Raw genomic sequence first — 20,940 nt, 5'->3', positions numbered from 1 at the left:
TGGGAACATGAACCTGCGCACCCTACTCAGAAGGCTTAACTCCTTGGTGGCCGGGATGGCGACGTTGGTCGACTCTTCTCGGGGTTCTCTTTCATTTCCCGCCTCCCCTGCACTTAGACCGGCCCCAGGGACTGACCCAAGGACTGCGGATGGAAGTGACATCGCCGCTGTGCCCCAAGGCCGTTAGGGACAGTTCTGTGTTCTCTCTGCCTTCAGAGACCTGAGGTGGCAGAACTGCGAGGAGGACGCTGCCTGGACCCTTGGCCATGCTTAGAACTCCTGTGCATCACGCCAGGACACCCTGGAGAGTAAAATGCGTAGACCACTGAAATGTCACGGTTTCTCACCTCAGCCTACCATTGCCTCCCTTCCAGGGGTATTTCATTTAAGGGGAGATTCTAGGGAACCAGCAATGCTAAACACAACGGAAGAAACTTCTCGTAGTGGAACTGTGGTGCGAGTGTGACCATAGCCGTTGCGGCAGCGTCTGTAGAAAAAGAGATGGCCTGAGGGAGCCTTCCGGATACAGAAACCCGGGCCGCAGGCTCCTAGTGGTCCTATGCTGCATGGCGAAAGCTCCAGAAAAGGCAATTTTGAGACATTATTCTTTCAGGCAAAACGTCTCCAAGTCCAGTTTCCAGACAGAGGCTAAACAAGGGGACCTGTTCTCTAGAATGATCTTGGAAAAGTAGTCACCTGGAGCCAGATACAGAAACCCCTTTTCCTCCTGCCCCACCCCGTATTGTCAATTATTAACACACCTGGTTGGCTCTCTCCCAAAATAACACAAGGGCCCAGAAAACTGGATGACTTGGAACCATTTAAGAATTCACTGGGAAATAAATCTGGGGCCCGGCTGGTATGGCTCAGTGGTTGAGCATCAACCTATGAACCGGGAGGTCACAGTTCAGCTTGATTCCCGGTTGGGGCACATGCCCGGATTGTGGGCTCGATCCCCAGTGTGGGGTGTGCAGGAGGCAGCTGCTCAATGATTCTCATCATTGATGTTTCTATCTCTCCCTCTCCCTTCCTCTCTAAAATCAATAAAAATATATTTTAAAAAACAGAAGAGGATTCTGGGAGCTTGGGGGAAATAATATGATGGGATGACAGTAACGGGCAGCTGGTGAGCGAAGCAGGCCTTGGCATGGCTGCCTTTCGGGAAGACCTTCTCCTAGGGAGGCCCTCGGGTTCCGAGGATTACTTAGATGGTTGCAAGTGCGGACTAGGGATCGGCTGTCAGCAAGCAGGCAAAGTACTGACTTCGAGCCTAGCTTGAAGTTCCATGTTAGAAAAAGTGTCCCCCACAGCATGGCTCCCAGGAAGAACAAGCTAGCAGATGGGGGCACCCGACTGCAGTTTCTGGTCACTCTTGCCCCAACCCTGACGTGCTGGGTTTGGGACGTGGCCAGGGGAGAGGGTCCCTCCGGACTCTGCCGCTGCTTTTCCCTCTGCTCCCCGCACCGAGCCCGAGGGGTCATCCAAAGAGCCTACCGACACACCTGGAACCAGACCCGCCTCATTGAGACTCCAGATACCATCCCTCTGGGGCCGGCAGCACATGCCAACCAAGTCCCAACCAGTTTATTAGTTTAACCAAAAGGTAAACAGACAGACGATGGAGATGCAGAGAGACAAGCATGCGAGCAGCGAAAGGCATGACCCGGCTGTCCACCAGGGAACAAGTTTAAGACATTTCAAGTGGCATTAAATAAATGAGGCTACGTTTTAGCTACTTGGCATTTCCATGGTCTTTTAAAAAAGGAAAATATATTTTGACGTTGCAGTATATAAATCTAGACTCTACATGTACAGTATAAATACACAGGGCGAGCACATGGGCACACGTGTGTCTCGGTAGCTGCACTTGAAACGAGGCCGGCAGTTCTCTACTTCCTCTTGGACCTCGAGACCAAGGAATCCGGGCGGAGGCCGCGTTCACTCCAGTGTCCATGCTGTCCAGCTCCCTGGCCATCTCCCCCAGCGCAGGGGCACGACGGGACAAGCCTCGCAGCAACAAAGTGCTTTGAACTAGCTGGGGCCCGGTCGGTCCTTGCGATGCACGGACTGGTCTCGTAGGAAGGTCTAGAGGAACGGCGACCCCTTCCCGGCTCATTCTTTGGTCCGCTGCCCCAGGCTCTACACTTTCCCTGGTGTTTCTTGCAGATTTCATATAGTCACTCACGTAGCATAAGTCTCCCATAACCTTTGGGAGCCCTCTTACAGGATTCAGGGGAAAAAGAAGCTCCCTGCTACAGTCTACACTTCATGTGTGGTTTCGTTCTCTTTATTTCTGGAATGAAATCTGGTATTTTGAGAATTTTTTCTTAAAAAGGACAACATTCTGAAAGTGCTTCTTACACATGTCAACATCCCACATATGGCTTTTTAGTTCAAACCCCAGCACAGCTCAGATTTGGAAGGGAGAGGTTGATGGTGTTATGAGAGACAAAAAAAAAATAAAATAAAATAAATCACTTAACAGGGACACTGTGATAGCAAGAATGGGGACCTCAAAAACCAAAAACAAACAAACAAAAAAAACCTCATTGATTCCATGTGGAAGAATGTACCTCTTTAGAAATGCTTTAGGTGGCACGCGCAGCCCGCTTCTCTCCCCGTGAGGAGGCACTTAATGCTACAAGTTAAACGTAGAAAGGACACAGCTGCCACAGGGAACACCTGCCCAGGGGCTGCTAACGGCGCAGTCGCTGCTTAGAAATCTTTCACAGGCTCATAATGATCAAATGAGAGTCTAACGCAGTAGAACTTTCTACACCTGAGGAACAAATTGCACATCGTGTGGAGGTGCGACCACCCAGATGCAAAAGGCTCCAGACACAGAGCTTTCCACGCCAAAGGCAATCGGAAAAGGCCCACCAGTTAGTTACCAAAGAACACGGCTGCTTGTGCAGTGATGACTGTGATATGCAAGTTAGGGGGAAACAGAAACACGATGCGGTTGCCAGACATCAAAATGGACTCGCGTTGATTCCAAAAGTGTCTTGACGCTGGACTAGTGGGTCAGCTGGGCCTCCCTGCCTCCCTGGGGTCGAGGAGGTGGGATGAAGGCAGAGGCCGGCTGGGGAAGCCACGGGCTCATCCAAACCCTTTCCCAAGCGGCCTCTCATGGAACCCGTGGCGCCGCAGCCTCTGCAGCTGTTGTCTTCTGGTGGCACTTAATCGGGAAAGCCCTCCTCTCCCTGTAAAACGGTGTGGGCTCCTCATAATACTGGCACGAGGACACTCTGCATTCCTGGGACTGGATCCACTTACTGGGCAGGTAGGAAACCGGGTTCTCAGTTCCTTCTATTTCCCTGTAAAAAGTGACCTCAACTCCCCAGGCCATTGTGCAAATTTGTTTCTCCGCAGTCCAGAATATCCTCTCAGTCCCTCATGTATTTTCACATACACACATACATACCAAATATGTGTCATATGTATTTATAAATGTGGGTAATTTTGCATTTCAGTCTCAAATTGGTCAAAGAGGATCAGTGAATCGTCCATTCTTTGCATTTCAGATCCATCTCCGATCTCCCCATGGTGCCTGTCACACCACAGGTACTCAATAAATAGCTGTTGACTTCACCAATGATCCTCTAACACTGGATGGTAGCTGCACTCACCACGGCCTGTCCTTAGCCCCGCTCTGCCGTGGGCAAGCAAGGGGCCAGTGGTCCCTCCCTTTAGAGGGTGATTTTGCTGTGTCTGTTGCTCCAGCAGCCCCGTTTAGCTGTCCTGGGCAAGGTCAAGCTCGTCCGGCTACGCAGTTTCACTGGGTCTTCCGTGGAGTTCTTTTTGCGTAAAATGAAGTCAAAGTTCACTTGGCTGTTCATGGCATAAAAGACGTTTGCCGAGTCTGGGATCACGAGTTCTACAACACAGGAGCGAGAGAGACAGTCAGCTTGTGCAGGTCAGCCCAACACCGACAGTGGCCGGGGCAGAGTTTGCCCGGAAACAGGCTGGGACTATGGCCCTCAGTCCTGGGAATGTGAATTGAACCAGACAATGACCTTCCACTGCCACCCCACCCCCCCATCCCCCTGCCGCCACCAAAAAAAACACAGGTTCTCACAACTTCTTAATCCCAATTTTAAAAAAACTAAGTGCAAACAGGAGCTTAGAAATTCAACCCATGAGCTAAATGTTCAAGTGCAGAATGTTTTAACTGGAGGAAGGTTCTATAGGAGACAGAGCCCAGGTGGAGTTAAATGACATTCCCAAGATCACAACTCGGTAAACATCAGAACTGGGACCAGAACCCAGGTCTCACTCCTCCTGTAGTCTATTTTCTACTCCAATATGCAGCTTTTCTTGAGACTGAGAAGATCTGATGACATGGGGGGAGGGGGAGAGGGAGGAAGTATAAACTCTACAGTGTTTTCCAGAACTCTTTTTTGTTGGACTATCAAAACACTTTTTGAAGCAATCCCTAACCCAACCAGTATTTTATTCCTTGTGAGGTCCCGCTTCATCAAGAGCTTGCATTTTCATATTAAATAGCATCATACAGGACAGTGTGTATCTGTTAACATGTAAGCTATAGTCTACTTCAATGATTCCCAACCAGACAGCTGCAATTTCTGAACAAGGATTATTCCAAGTGTGATATGAAATTATCCAGCGAAGTTATTTTAATTCCCTTTTCTTTTTAAAAGAAGGTATATACTATTTAGCACTCAGAGGTAATGGGTGTCTAAAAAACCAACAGGAATACAAAAGGTAAACTGTGCAAGTGTAGCTTCGTGGCAGCGGATGGGGAGGCCTCTGACTGTGGGTCTGGCTAAGTCAACCTGTGTGAACTTCAAACACGGAGACTACAGCAAGACTGACGCAATGAGGTTCCAGGCGACTCGAGTACATGTTGCACAAATGTTTCATAAAGAAAAACTCCCTTAAAGTGTTTCCAATCTCAGGCCCACATATTCCCAAGGACCAAGGCCTCAGGAAGTCAAGCAGCCGGACCAAGACCGCGCAGCCGTGATCAAAGCTGGGCCCAGCCTGCAACTTGGGATTCCTGGCTCTTCAGACCCACCGGCCTCACCTTAGCGTTGTTCTGTTGGTAACATGGTAGAACTCAAGAGACCACTTTTGAGGCTTAGAATTTTAACTGAAAGTACATTAAACTATATCTTACAACTGAATGGGTGAGAACATTTGTAAGAGGTAGCTGAGAAGGAATTTTCCATGAGCTTTAGTCTTTCATCTCTAAGAATAGGTACTACTAATTTGGCCCTTCTCCTCGGGGTCCAAGGTACAGCCCTGGGTGATTGGGTGGTCAAATGGAGTATGCCCAGCGGCTCCCTTCCCACACCCCTGCCTGTAGAATTCTCCTTTGCTCTTCCAGGGGCTGGTCAAAGACACTCGCACTGGTCAGCATGGGGTCTGTCAGCCGTATCTGCTGCTCCTCTGGACTTACAACCCCAATTCAAATGAGCAAACAGACACATTCAGGGTGTTTATTTGCCCAGAGTTTTCATAAAAGGAATTTTTAAAAATAATGAGTTCTAGGCATATTGAATTATGTCATAGTTCATCAATTTTTTGTTTCAAGAAGTGTGAGTGAAAGATCCTTAGATGCAGGTCGTTAGAAGCTTTTGCTACTTGAAGGTCAAACATGAATAAAGATAATGGCTCAGTTGGGAGTCGTCCTAAGAGCCAAAGGGTTGCCAGTTCAATTCCTGGTCAGGTTACATGTGCTGGTTGTAGGCTCGCTCCCTGGTGAGGGATGTGTGGGAGGCAGCCCATCAATATTTCACTCTCACATCAATGTTTCTCTCTCTCCCTCTCTCCCTCTAAAAATCAATAAAAATCTTTTTTTTAAAAGGCAAACTGAAAGACAAACTTATAAGCTTCTCAAAAATGATTAACTGAAACAACGATAAATGATTACAGAAACTGCTACATTTCAGATTCACACACAATCTAGATACACATTATTGGGTAAAGGAGATGTGTGGCCATCTGCAAAGACCCAACAGAACCCCCAACTATTCCCACCTCCTGACATAAGATGAGAAGTTTACAAAGAATGGGCAGTAGGAATGCTCAGCAAATAACAGAGTTGGGGAGGGGGGGTAGCCTGAGACACTTAATTCTACAAGAGAGGTGATGGCAAGGTTCTCCACACAACTCCACCTTTGCACAATTAAAAACTCCACTGATTCACCGTACCCATTTTCTATCTTCTAAAACTGGGGCAACCTGCGTGAGGAGACGGGAGAAGGAACTTGCGCCCACCTTTGTCCTCCGAGATGACCTGCACCAGCTCGTACTCCTCAGCCGGGTCCGCATCCAGGTTGTGCTTCAGCATCGCCCTCTGGATCACAGCGGGAGTCTTATCCTGGCTCGTCAGCTGAAAGACAATGAAGTGGTGTGCAGAGTACTTAGCCTCCTGTCTCCTGAAAGAGTTCTCCGACCCCCTTATTCTTGCTGTCCTTTCCAGGAGAAATGGCCCAGGGGAGTGAGAACAGGGCCAAGAGCCAGAACTCCTGGGCTCTCATCCTGGCTCCAGCCTTAGTAGTCAAGGGATGATGGGCCATCTACTCTCAGTCACCTACTCCCTGAGTCACAGTGTCTCCCCTGTTCACAGAGAGAACGCATGCCTGAATTATCTCGCTCGCACTGGTTGAGGTTCCACCAAAATGATCCTTATCTGCTGAGCTGCTGCTATGGCACTGGTTACAACCTGTGGCCTGTGGTCAGAAGTGGCCTGATCTGCACACCGACCATTTCAAAAAGCACAATGCCCCTATGACCCAGCAATCCTACTCCCAGCTATCACCAAGAGAAATGGAAACAGATGTCCACCAGAGGACTTGTACACAAACGTTCATAGCACATTTACTTGTAATAGTTAAAAACTGGAATCAACCTGAATCTCCATCAACAGGACATTAGGGAATGGATAAAGAAATGATCATATGTTCCCTATAGAACACTACTCAGCAGATAAAAGGAAATTAAGAACTTATACAGGCAACACTGGGGATGAATCTCTACAACATCACGTTGAGCCAAAGTAACCAGACACAGCAGATTACATGCTGCAGGAGTCAACTAGCCTGTGGTGTTAGAAAACTAACTTCAATTAACCTTAACTTTAACCAGGTTAAGAGGGGATTAACAGGAAAGGGCACAAAGGAATTTTTGAAAGGACGAAAACAGATTCTTTATCTAGACTTGGGGTGGTGGTCACATACATAGTCATAGACATAGACATGGACATGCACATGGACATGGACATAGACATTGACATGGTCATAGACATAGACACAGACACAGACAGAAATAGAGATTATTCTCACAATCCAAAGAATTGAACACAAGATCTGTGTATGTAATTGTTTGTAAATCATACTCCAATAAAAGTCAGCTTCTAAATGTTTAAAAATAATAAATCTAGCACTTTTTTAAGTGTAAGTAAAGTTTCCCCTCACCACCAATTCTGACTTTCTCCCCTTTTTCTCTGCCCATCAGCCGCCCATTTGCAGGGTGCTCAGAAATGGCCAGTCTGCACACCGAGGGCTGACTCATGTACCATCCCTTGAGCGATTTCTTTAATATGACAGAAAGCAAATGGAAACACAAATTATTCTTACTTAAAAATAAACGCTGTTCTCACCAGGAGGTAAAAGGAGAGACAACCACAAAAAAAACAAACAAGACAAACAAGACGTCTGAAGTCCTCCAGAAAACTGTGTCATTGTGAGCCCAAGGACGGCAGGGCCCAGATGTCTCCCTCTAGTCAGGCAGCAGCTGGTATCTGCGATTCAATAAACAACATGCCCTACAACGGGGTCCTTGTAGGCGACAAAGACCTTGCACATTTGTCCATTACCAAAACATCTGGCATCTCCATTTCCAAGGAGAAGTAAGTGTACACGAAAGCTTACAGGAGGAAAATACGCTGTTGGATGGTCTGCAGGAAACGCTCCCACAGCTGAGTCCCAGTGGAGGAGGAGCAGGAAGCCCAAGGAGAGAGGACACCACGTGAGGATGGCATGTTGGACAAAGGCGGCTGTCAACTTGAAACCTACTGCCAGGCTACCCTTATCTTCTTTACCTTATTCTTCCCCAGGTGAGTCCGAACGAGGATGGGATAGGCAAGGGCTTTCCTTGAGTGCTTAATACTTTGTACCATAAAAGCTACGGAGGGAAACTGAGGACCACAATTAGTATTAACAGCTAGCTCAGTCACACAGCTGCATGCCGATGTACTGAACCAGCACCGTCTAGTATTTATACATAATGAGCCACATTTGTAATTTTAAATATCTAGTAGCACCATTAAAAAAGTGGCTTAAAAGAAAAATTCATTTAAATAATATATTATTTAATCCAATACACCCAAAGTATTATTTCAGCATATAATCAATATAAAAATTGTCAATGAGATATTTTACATTGTTTTTGTATTAAGTCTTCAAAATCTGGTGTCTAGCCTGGCCAGGGTGGCTCAGTGGCTGAACATTGACTTATGAACCAGGAGGTCATGGTTCAATTCCTGGTGAGGGCACATACTCAGGTTGCAGGCTCAATTCCCATGCAGTAGGCATGCAGTAGGCATCTGGTCAATGATTCTCTCTCATCATCTCTCTCACTCCCTTCCTCTCTAAAATCAATAATATGTATGTATATAAATATATAAATATAAATATAAATATAAATATAAATATAAATATAAATATAAATATAAATATATATATATATATATTTTAAAATCTGGTGTCTATTTTATACTGTTCCCATTTCAAATGTTTAATCTCTACCTGTAGCTAGTGGCTACTCCACTGAATGAAGCCATGTGCAATGAAGATTGGGTGTCACCTTCATGCACCTGAAACCGGGACTTAAACAATTCCCTGTGCCCCTTCCCTGAGGTGAGTTTTCTAACACCACAGGTTTGTGTAGCCTGTTTGTGAAAGAACAGACTCCTACAGGATGTGATCTTCTGTGTCCGGTTTCTTTGGCTCAACATGATGTTTTAGAGGTTCGTTCACAGTGTTGTATGTATCGCTTCTTAGTTCTTTTTAGTTCGGAGACACCCTACATTTGCTGAGGGGAAACTTACTTCTCTGGTAGGCATGAGAATAAGCTGCTGAAAACACAGTAACATGATGACCGTGGCTTCCTGGCGGTTCTCCTACCTTTCCCACAAGGCTCCTGGACCAGCCCCGCCCGCACTACCACTTGAGTTCTGTCTCAGGCTGCACTCACTCCCCCATGACGTATCCACCCAGCAGGCCTGGATGGCTCCCAGTATTCGACTCCAGTACCAACCCATATCTCTGACCATCTACTAGACAGGGCCACCTGGATAGCCTACTGGTACCTCCAATTTCAATGCCCCCAAACCTCCTCCTCCAGTAGTTCATTCCTCACTTGATAGGACCACCAGTCACCAAGCTGCCTGGAGAGCCTGAGTCCTCCCTCTTCCTCATTCCCACAACAGTAACCAAAAGCTGAGAAATGAGTGAATGGATTCTACAACTCTACTTCATAAAAATTCATATCGTCTCCAATCACATGACCATCATTCAAGCCCTCATCGTCTCCCACATGGCAGCTTCCGAACTTGCTTCCCCACCTTGGTCCCACCCCTGCACCCCAGCACCAAGATTCCACAATCCCAGTTACTTTTTTAATGAATAAATCTGATTGTGACTTAAGAGCCTTCCATAAGACCCTAAGGACTATCACAAACTCCTTCATGTGGGCCTGGGGCCTTTTATGATCTGATCTAATCTCATCTCTCTTAGAGTGGTTAAAACATTTTGAATAATGTTTTACTATCTCCCATTTGATTATAAGTTCCTCAAAGACAAAAATGTCTCCTTCATCTCCATATCCCCAAATCCTTGTCCGACTGGTACACAACCAAGTTTAATAAATACTTTGTTGATTCAATGAATGCCTTAGTAAAGCTTTTCTTTAGAATGTTAAAAGATAGTTGGCTCTGTATCTCTTGTTATATTGAGAGCTGAGCTTGTGAGCACTCAAAGTGCCCTCAGAGAAGACAAGTGATGAAGCTGAGATGTATGATGTTTCGAGGGATTTCATAGCAAAGGAGACCTGCTTTTCCATCTACGATATTTCCTATAAACTAGAGTTTATTCTTGTGATAAACACACCCGACCTGACACACATACACACCAGGAGAGGCTCTGTGTTCCAAAAAGACTGCCATCACCCAAAGAGCTTTTGGGACTGTGATCAAAAATACACAGTCTATACGAGAACCTCAAGGTCAGTCTCATTTATCTGTAAACAGTTCCTCGTGGACTCACACTGTATTTCCAGCTTGATCATCCACTTTACTAAGTTTGATTCCAAATAACTGAAAGAAAAATTCACCGCCATGGAGGACATTGCTAAGACCGCATGGCCACTCAATTAGCACCCAGACATGGAACCCCCAGGAAGACTCCCAAGAAGGTGTGCAGCAGCGGTCTCCCTGGAATACATTATGGAGGCATCCAAGTAGACATTTCTGGAAAGGATGGCACTGGCCCGGGGAATAAACCTTAGCAAATTTTAAGATGTAAAAATCATCCTATACGCACTGAGTAAGCAGATATTTAGATACTAGAGGCCTAATGCACCAAAGTCGTGCAAGAGTAGGCCTTCCTTTCCCCAGCTACTGGCACCAGCTTCCCTCTAGCACCCGGGACCCGGCCTCCCTTGCAGCCCTGGCTTCGTCCGGAAGGTCGTCCAGAAGGACATCTGGTCTAATTAGCATATTACGCTTTTATTATTATAGATATGCATCATTGGTGTATGCCCAGGGAGGTCTAGGAACTGATCCTTTGGCACATACTCATTTTGTGTGAACATGTACGTATATGCTACCGGCACGTATTTTGGGCGTGGGCCTGGGCACCTCACCATGATGCTCTTGTACATGTTGCCGTTGTTGTCCTCTACGCTGATGCGGATTATGCAGGTGTCTTCGTTCTGCTGGTTGTAAACAGGAGGCAGCACAGTCGAGGTAATGGAGGTCACGGAGACGGAGCGCTTGTGGATCTTGGGGTTGTTGTTGCAGGTCGGAGGGGAGGAGAGGGGGTTGATTAAGGACGACATCCCTGAGGAATTTGTGTCCATGGAATGGATGGAGGAGCACGACGAGGACGACTCGGAGAGCTGGAAGAGTAAACACACCCCAAAGTAAATGGAGCGTTAGACTCTTGGCCGACAGTGCGCTTCACAATTCTCAAAGCACAGTTGTTGAGACTAGAACATTTCCGCTCTCCTCCACACAGCCCACAGCACACGTGTGTCTTGTCTCTGTGTGAGCACCTCCTTGGCAGATGCCTATCAGTGACTCAGTACTTGACCTGATTGCTCTGCATCTGTGCGAGGCAAGGGGGCGCTCTCATTCCCCCTTAGTAGCTGCTCTTAAGGACGTTAACCAGCAGGTGGCAGCAGATACCAGAAGCTGGAGGCAATAGGGGCTCCCGCAGGAAGTCGGAAAAACTGACAGGGCAGAGGAAAGCGTCACCTGCAGTTTATCCAGCCCCACTTGCCCTGAGCAGGAATGAGGCCTGACATACCCACAGACAGCATTTCCATCCTGATTCCACTTCGCCATCAGATTGTGTAGCAGGAGAGAAATGTTAATATTTTAGAAGCTTCTAAGGGGAGGAGTACATTTTACAGCCCTACATGAACTATTAGTCCTAAAAAGGTCTCTGGAGGCCACCCAGCCTATTCCCTTTCTACTGCTGAGGAGCCTGAGGCCAGAGAGAAAACTGGTGACAGTACCACCTGGACATGCTCCCAAGTTCCCTGGCGCCCGTGGTCAGGTTCACAGAGCCAAGGTGTACCATCACGTAGCCAGGGCCCAGTCTGCAGCTGGTGATGGCACGGTGACTGAACATAGTACCCATCACCTTGGTGATAGTTATCACTGTGAGCCTGTGATGAGCTTGCACATGTCTTGTGAACAAAACACACTGTAGTGATGAGTCAGAGAACATGTGACTTACCCAAGGGCACACAGCCCATGAGCGGCTCACCACTTTCCACGTTTGCTTCTAGAACCAACTGTACACATTTCCATGTTGTATATCAAGAATAATTAAGGAATGAGGCGCTATAGTCCATGAGCTTTTCTGATTAACCACATCGTTTTCCTGTGTGCAATACCAATTACCAAAAAAAATAGGATGCCCCAAATTCACAAGGTGGTGTTCCAAAAAGTCATTACATTGAATCATTTTAAATATCAACTTGTACAAAATTATAAGTAATCTCTCAGATGAGTTAAGCCAATTAATCCTATCAAATAGCATGGAAGTCCTTTAAAAAATAAGCGACATTAATTTCTTTCATACCAGTCTCCCTTCCCATGGAAACAGAGCTCCAGGAACTTAGTGTTCTGACACCTGGCTTCCAAGTAAAATGGAGTCTACTCCACTGGACTTCCTCCTATGGCATAAACATACATTAAATTCTGCGTGGTCAGTTTAATTGGAGACCAGCAAGCGGATGTTTCAGCTCTGAAATCCAGGCGTCTAACTGTGGCTCCATCATAATATGGCTTAGTTACATTTTTCTCCTTATGCTCCCTAGTGAATGAACCAGGGGCTCAGTGTGAGGGCTGACGGATGGTGGGTAATCAATAGGCCCACTCTGCCTGCAGGTGTACCTCACAGAGCCGAGAGAGCCCATGTTCCAGTTACTGGTTCAACTTCATCACCTTCTTTTTCCTTCATATAAATCTACTGTCCTTTGTTAGATTTCCCATGATCTTAATGACATTTACAATTAAGGTAAAGCCTGGGAGATAAAGCTGGGTTACAGCAGCTATAAACAGACCACCTGAGGAGCCCCATCTTCTTACTGAGGATTTACTCTGAGGGGCAAGTGTGAGAATAAATGTTTGGAAATTGTGATCAAGGAAGTGAAGACGGGAGGGGATTACACTTTACTAAACAGCCAGTGGGGAAGGCAGAGCGCCAGCCTGGAGGCTGCAGCATGGCGGAGCAGGAGGGTGGAGGTCACCGGGACGGCTCTGAATTGAGCAGGACAACTGAGACCTTTCCCGTTAGCTTTCAGGGATGCTGAAGCCTAGCAACTACTTGCATCCAATTCAATGACTCATTTTTAAACCTACAGAAATTCCTGACTCGGAGCCAGGTTCATCCAAAGAATAAAAATGTCTGACTCATGCAAGAAACTGAAGCACCGGCGTGACCAGGGAGACAAAAAGGAATGAAGCAAGGGGCGAGCAAAGGACACACAGGGCTTCGGTGTCGCTTGAGAAGGGATGACCTGGACCTACGCGCATGTCCATTGCAGCAACAGGTGCGAATGAGATTCTGTCTCCTTCCTGACCGGGCAGAAATCCCACAAAGATGTGGGCGATACCTCAGTTGTCACTTCCGCACAATGTCCATCATCAGAAAAGGGGCCTACAAACCATAAAGGCCTGTCCAAAGGTGAATAATGAGACTTCACTCCAGACTGACAGATACAGTGCTGCAGATCAAGGTCACGGAGATGGATCACGCCCTTGGCTTGGGAAAAATGCCCGAGATAGCTGCCGGTGTTTGCAGAGACTGCCCTCACAAATTGGACAGTGTTCTCTGGATTCCAAACAGAGAGGCGAGACACCCGGCTGGGGCAGCCCCGGAGTCATCTCGGTGATGGGCCCGGAGCATGGTGTCCTCCTGCACTGGCGACTTGGTGACAAGGACACCTGAGGCCCCGGGTTGCTGCTGCTGCTTGGAACACGATGTGAAAGAGCACACAGACCCCCTAGCACAGTGGGTATACACACAATGGAGGACTGTTAGTGACACTCCACTTCGCTGGCCTACGCATAACCCAAGGGCCAGAAGTCACTTACACAGCAAGAGTGTCTGGCCCCAAACCTCCCAAAATGGTGCAAATTCTAGTCACGTCAAAGTGGATGCCTTTCTCTCTAGCTCAATGACCAACAACTGAAGCAGATCTGTATAAGGTTAAGATGGATCGTCGGTTTTCCTTTACTTACGCAACATGGAAATGGAAATCCTCTCTGGGAATTCTTTTATCACCTCTCATCACTTTCCTTTTTTGGGAACATGGTAGACGGTATCATTGTTACCAATTCCTTACCCTCCTCTGCATCCATGCCCTTTGCTCTGGGACTCCTCAGTTCCTCCCACTAGAAGTGGAATACAGCCCCCTGCCTCATTTATTTATGTGGGATTTGGCCACATGATTTGCTTTGGCCAATAAAAAGGTAGATAGGATCCAGGTGAAGGCTTAATGTGTACTTACGGGTGGGGATTGCCCGCTTATCCATCTGTCTTAGCCCATAACTCCAAAAAGAATGGAAGGCAGGCAGAGGAGACCCTGCACCAAACCCATGGCCTAGGGCCAAGCCCAACCCAAAGCAGCCAGCCTGCTGTGCATGACAGAGAATAAATGGCTGTTGTTTTGAGCACCGAGTTTGGAAGTGCTTTGCTATTCGACATTATTGTGGTAAAAGGTTGGCTGAGACCAAGTATGACATCAAGAAGCTGACAGATCTCTGTCTCTTGACTTTTTGCTCCTTCTAGGAAAATCCTACATCTCTTCAATAAAGTGTAGCCCGGGTTATAGGTTACAATCCTTCGGCTGCCTTTGGGTGTGGGTACGGGACAGTATTTTAAAAGCTAGAGACATAAACCAACCAGCTGCTTGCTTTTGGACCTGTGTCTGTAAGGAATGAGTCCCCAGCTAGAACTCCGCTTTTGACACCTATTAAAAACATGACTTTCCAAATACTGTGGAGTGATAACCCTGAACACAGACATGCCCCACGTGGCAAACACTAGGCCGGGTGCCTGAATTAGGAATTAAGGGAGGGGTTAAGGCCGTACCTTTTTTTGAGGCTCATCGGGTGTGTCCAACGGGGTGATGGAGCCCTCCTCGGCCTCGGAGTGGTTGGACTCGCAGGAGGACACACTCACGGAGTCCATGCTTTCGCCAGAGCTCCCGCTGGCCGTGGACTTGGGCTGCTCTTTGCTGGGAGTGGTACTGGTGATGATGTCCGACCCCAGAAACAGTCTGCAGAAAACACAATGCCAGGCGTTTGGCTCTTACAAATCTGGAATCCGCGATCGAGCAAATATATTTGTATTAAATCCTTGATGTTTTCTCAATCTTGTGTGCTCTGTCCTTATTATTTTAGGAAAACATTTGCTACAACGTTTCTAACAGATCATAGCAAATATCTTGTTCCAGTGGATTATTTCCAACCTCAAAGTACACACAGATTGCTTAGCTGAACCAAGGGCCATATTAATCTGAGGTCTTTCTAGGTCAAGGGTTCTTCTTTTTTTTTTTAACAGAATCAAAATCCCATCATAAGACGAACTCCATGTGGGTGAAGAAGACTGGCCCAGAGTAGATAAGAAACCAAGAAGGCAGGTTCTGTTTCCCACGAGTTGATGAACTGTACTATAAATCACTTCACTATAAAACAACTTGATAAGATACATTAAAAAATCTTTTTAAAGTTGGGCATGCGAGATAGTAGGGAAAAATCCCCCAAGGCCAGAGAGGAAGGGAACTGCAGCTGCTCTGGGTGGGGAGTGGGAGGCACCAGCCTCGGCAAAGCAGGGGCATGGGTTTAGCACACCCACAGCCCCACAGGTGAGGGCTGCTGTTTGGGTAAGGCAGGGAGTGGGAGCTGAGACCCCTTCCATACAGACAGGACCCTCAAAGGGCTGCATCCTAGTGAAAAGATGGGCTAGAACAATATCTTCCTGTTGGCACAGGAAGACAGCAGGGCAGCTTCTCTGTCTCTGCCTGAGTTTGGGTGAAAGAAAAGTGTCTGGAGCCCGGCCGGTGTGGCTCAGTGGTTGAGCATCGACCTATGAACCAGGAGGTCACGGTTTGATTCCTGGTCAGGGCACAAGCCCAGGTTGCAGGCTCGATCCCCAGTGTGGGGCGTGCAGGAGGCAGCCAATCAATGATTCTCTCTCGTCACTGATATTTCTATCTCCCTCTCTCTCCCTCTCCCTTCCTCTCTGAAATCAATAAAAAGAAAAAGAAAAGAAAAACGTCTCTCCAGAAATCATATGTGATCTTAGATTTGCTACCTAAGCATTCTAGGAACTCTCAGGACAGTAATACTCCTGAAGAAACTAGAATTCTAAATATATATACACACATATACATATTTCTGGAGAAATATACCTTCAACCCAGGCTGCAAAGAATTATCTGATAAAAATGAGCTCACAACACAAAATTATAAATGTGAGAGAAGCAGGCATAGAAAATGAGTATGCAGTGGCAGCTACCAAAAACAGCAAGCGGGCAAAGGATGCAGCACGTAGGACGATCTACCTGTGCTGACCTCCAGAAAGGCCCAATTCTTTGTGAGGCAGAGGGGACCAAGAGGCCCTGCATTCCTCACCTCACCTATCAAGGAGCCTGATTCCTTGTGCAAGTGTCCATCTTACCAGCTGACAAGGCTTGGTCAGGCCTTTGTGTTATCTCAGAAGAGAACTCATTCTCCCCCATGATTGCAGCAATGAAAAGATAGTGAGATACTATGGAAAATTCCAAGAGGTGAATCTAAAAGCTCAAAAATCTAGCATGTAGGAGGGCCAGGGTAGACATCCCGACAAGGAGAGAGGTTTGGCAAGACAACAGGATTACCTTAAAAATGCTTTCTATAAAATCACATGTTCTAACCCTCAAAAGCCTCTTATCACCTGGTATCAGGTAGAAAGAAGCCTGAGCAGCTTCTGACAGCGGGAGATCATGCCATCCACGGCCAATAAGGGCCTGCATATGTCACACTGGGAAAACGACAACAACAAGTCCATGCACCATCCCTACCAATGTGACTCACTGAGGCAGGTGGACAGACTGCCAGGAAGTATCAAGAACTCATAAACAGAAATTCACACGATTAAGTAACTGGTAGAGTGGGGATGTGTCAGGTCACTCTGCCACGAAAACACTGTCCAGTACTACAGATGCTGTTCTGGCTTGGCCCTGGCCAAAGCAGATGTGTCACTCCAAAGATCAGACACAGGTACGTCTTCAAAAGAGAGGGAGGTCTGGGTGTCTGGCACACGAGGAGTAGAGTGAGCGGGGAAGATGAGGACAGAGGTGTGGGACAGCTGGGTGGGGCTGGGGAGATGCTGCAGACCCTCAAGTCCTGAGGGCCATGTCAGACTCAATGTTACTGAAAAGGAGACGGGTGGGGAGTGAGCCGCGGAGGGCCCCTCCTGTGCCTGGCTCTGAGCTGAGCAAGCAGCCATGAGTATGATGGACAGGTTCCTGCTTCAGGTGGCTTACATTCCACTGGAAGAAACATCCAGTGCAATTGGCAGTGAGGGGGGAGACAGCAACGTTAGAGAGGGTGCTCTCTCAGGAGGTAACACTTTTACCAATACTAACGCAGAGAAAGAGCACGCCAGGCCAAAGGAACAGCTACTGCCAAGCCCGGCGAGGCTGAAGGGGGCTGGAAGACAGTGAACTACGTGGAGCGTCGGATGAGAGGAAGGTGGTCAAGAAGGTTGGGGGAAGATCGTGCAGGGCCTAGTGAACTAGGATAAGGCGTTCGGGTGCTACTTTAAAAGGAATCTAAAAGCTCAAAAATCTAGCATTTAGGAAATGGAAACCACTGGAGGTTTTAAGCAAGGAAATTATATAACCTGGTGTATACTTTAAGAGACTCCAGACTATGTGGATTGTTGGGGCCAGAAGCTGGGAAAGGTGTTGCTGGTGCGCGAGGCAAAAGATGAGGGTGGTTTATACCAGGCAGGACAGAGAAGAATGAATGGATTTTGAAAATATACACAGTGAGTTCATGACAGAAAGGAGCTATTTAACAAGTGAGTGAACTGTCCTTCACTTTCGCCCTGGCTCAGGGCGTCTGTGTTGAATACCCTTCCACCCCCTATTCTGACGGGGCCCTTGAGGGCCCAGGACCCTGCGCGACACTCACAGGCTGAGCCTCTTCACCATGCTCTTCCGAGGCTTGGGCGAGGTGGCGCTGGCGTCAGGAGCTGCTTCCACCTCACAGGACAGGGCGTAGCTGGGGGAGAGAAGGGAGCGCGAGGTCAGGGCTTAGCAATTAAAGAGGTTGAAATTCATGTGATTTGTTGGTTTTATTTTAGAGGAAGGTTCTGATTACTCAAGATAAAAGATAGGTACCATGTTGTTCTATCACACGTGTCTGAGGGCACTGACTCAATGACCAGATCTTACAAATTCACACATGTGCCTCCTCCCGACATCCCCCACTGGCATATAGACTGAGGCCGGTTAGTTCCACGTGCCTCAAATACGTGGATGTGTGCTTTGTAGCAGCATCAAAGGCTGACTCCATTCTGTTTCCTGGTCATTCTCCTCCCACTGCTAAGCCAGGGGAAGAATCATCTCCTCTCTCTGTCTCCCTCCTATCACTGTGTGTGTGTACGTGTGTGTGTGTGTGTGTCCACATATACTTTCTGTAAAGGACCAGGCTTTGCAGGCTGCATGGTCTCTGTGGCAACTACTCAACTCTGCCTTGAAAGCATGAAAGCAATCATAAATACGATGTGAACGAATGGGCTGTGTTCCAATGAAACTTTATTTATGGATAAAATCTGAATTTCAAATAACTACCCCATGTCACATCCTTTGTCTCTCTGCTCCTCCCCGCCCTCCGCCCCACCCCCACCCCCCAGGTGACTCCAACCATTTAAAAATGTAAAAGCATGCAGTGGGCCCATGTTGCTTGCAGACTCTATTCCTCTGGGCTACACGGTAAAGATAACACCACTAAAGGGCCAACATTCTGGAGTTAATGTACCTTCCCACGCTCCCCAACCACTACTCCGAAACCTGTCCCTTGTGTCCCACCCACACCAGAATTCTCACTGTCCCTCCAAACACCAAGCGTGTCAGGCCACTGAGCCTTCACTCATATTCTTCTGTCTGGAATGTTCTTCTCCAGTTCTCCAGGTGCAACCCGCTCTCCTTCCCAGACCCGCCCAAATGGTAACACTTCATGGCCAGCTTCCCTGTTTCCCCCCATCCTTGGCCAAATGAACTGTTCCTGCCTGGAGATCCTGCAGCATTTTATTTCCATTCTTCATGAGCTGCCTCCCCTCCCTGACTGAAAGCTGGTACCAATTAACAACAGTGACAAACATGGTGATGATTGGTGGTGGTGGTGGTGGTGGTGGTGGTGACGTAAGCACTTTAGCAATGTTTTCCCCAAATATGATTTTATTTAATCCTCACAAACATCTTACAGAAGAGCATCCTGGAGATCAGGAAGAGTAAGTGACTTGTTCCAGGTTACAAAGATAATCAATGGCAGAGCAAGAATCTGAAAGCACATCTTCTGATGTCATCAACTCAGCTCTTCCTGCTACATCAGTATCCTTTGAAACCTTTGGGTCTAGAGCAGGGGTCCTCAAACTTTTTAAACAGGGGGCCAGTTCACTGTCCCTCAGACCGTTGGAGGGCCGGACTATAGTTTAAAAAAAAAAAACTATGAACAAATTCCTATGCACACTACTAAGTCGGCTGCTAAGCAGGACAGGCAGCGGCGGCAAAAACACCCGGCGGGCCGGATAAATGTCCTCGGCGGGCCGTAGTTTGAGGACCCCTGGTCTAGAGTCTAGTAGCTGCTCACTAAACAGCTGTTGAAAAAATGGCCACACGAGGAACTGGGTGTGGCACTCCCCTCGCCAGCACCACAGCTCCACTGTGGTGGGCAATAGTCCGCCTACCTCTCCTCCTCTGTCAGGAGCCGCTGCCTCTGGAACCACTGGATGAACTTCTGGTCTGGAGTCATGCAGTAGCTGTTGCAGGCAGACTGTAGGAGCTTTATTTGGGCAATCACTTCAAATTCCTAAAGCAGACACAACACCAAAGAGAAAGAGTGAGTAATAAGGCCAACCAAATACACATCTTTTCAACATGAAAAAAAAAAAAAGCCGCATTAGGATAAATGATGGAGAAAATCATCTAGGGGAACTCCAAAGTACTACCTTCCTTAGAAATAAAATAGCTGAGTAACGCTTAGAAATTCTAACTTAGAATCTCTGAAGGTCTTGTCTGCTTTAATTGCCAATCCTCCGTTCCCCTGAACAAAGCAATTTGTGTGAATAAAATACACTGTCAAAGCAACCCAAACTAGTTACTACCTAAGGTCATAGTGACTTCCTTTTGTTCTTTTCTATTTTAATGCTAAGGATAAAAAAAGTTATTTTTTAAATCGAATACTTCTAAAAGACAAACAAAAATATTTGGAAGCTCCCAAGGTCCCCACCCTCATCTTCAACTCTTACCCCTCAACAAATAAGTTGTGGTATGTTCAAATATCTAAACAGTTCGGTGCCTCACAAACTAGAATGTTTAGATTTCCGCAATCCTCGGGTTTTTACTACTCCAGTAAATCATTTAACCAAGTCTTTTAAAGCTCACAAGAGAAGCAAGTATATAATTATGTCCAAAATTATTTATACTTCCTTAGATGCATCAATAAGGATTTTTAAGTCAGCAATGAGTATAAGCTTTAGCCTTAGGTTTTATACTCAAACTTTCCAAGAGTTCCGCATGCTAGTCTTAAAGGGAAAGAGATTACCATCCATGGTTATTCTGAAGTTAAAGGACAAAGATGGGTAACTGGAGGCAACAACAATGTGTTCTATCCTTACAGGACATGACAGAGGTAACTCAACAGCTGGCAGTCTATGGTGTCAGTTTCCCATCCAATGACCTCCACCCTTGGTCTTAGTGTCCTCAGGCAACATTTATCGTTGGCTACAGAAGAAAGCATACTCTGCCAAGGACAGAAGTCTTACATCTGTTTAGGTTAGTACATCTTGTTACTAGTGAACTCAGCTTGCTTAGCTCCTGAAGTTCTGGTTTTAACTTCAAGGTCATTTGCTTCTGAAAACTTCTCTGACCCCATGAGTTGGGGGATAGATGCCCCTCCTGCAGGCTC

At 47.0% G+C, this 20,940-nt stretch overlaps 1 protein-coding gene across 2 annotated transcripts in view; it reads right to left on the bottom strand.

The window, feature by feature from the left end:
* Nucleotides 1–1,750: 1,750 nt before the first annotated feature.
* Nucleotides 1,751–20,940, bottom strand: part of RGL1 (ral guanine nucleotide dissociation stimulator like 1) — a 220,785-nt gene continuing 201,595 nt past the window's right edge. For both annotated transcript variants that reach the window (XM_079760833.1, XM_079760834.1), the window contains 6 exons: nt 19,721–19,842; nt 17,944–18,033; nt 14,856–15,042; nt 10,891–11,145; nt 6,244–6,358; nt 1,751–3,877 (listed from right to left, as the gene is read on the bottom strand). In XM_079760833.1, coding sequence (XP_079616959.1) covers nt 3,690–3,877; nt 6,244–6,358; nt 10,891–11,145; nt 14,856–15,042; nt 17,944–18,033; nt 19,721–19,842 — 957 coding nt within the window. In that variant the 3' untranslated portion in view covers nt 1,751–3,689. The remainder of the gene's footprint in view (nt 3,878–6,243; nt 6,359–10,890; nt 11,146–14,855; nt 15,043–17,943; nt 18,034–19,720; nt 19,843–20,940) is intronic.

This window comes from Cnephaeus nilssonii (genome assembly GCF_951640355.1).
Source record: "Cnephaeus nilssonii genome assembly, chromosome: 21".
Lineage (NCBI taxonomy): Eukaryota > Metazoa > Chordata > Mammalia > Chiroptera > Vespertilionidae > Cnephaeus > Cnephaeus nilssonii.
Note: the sequence above shows the minus strand (reverse complement) of the source record. Positions and strands in the feature narration are given on the sequence as shown.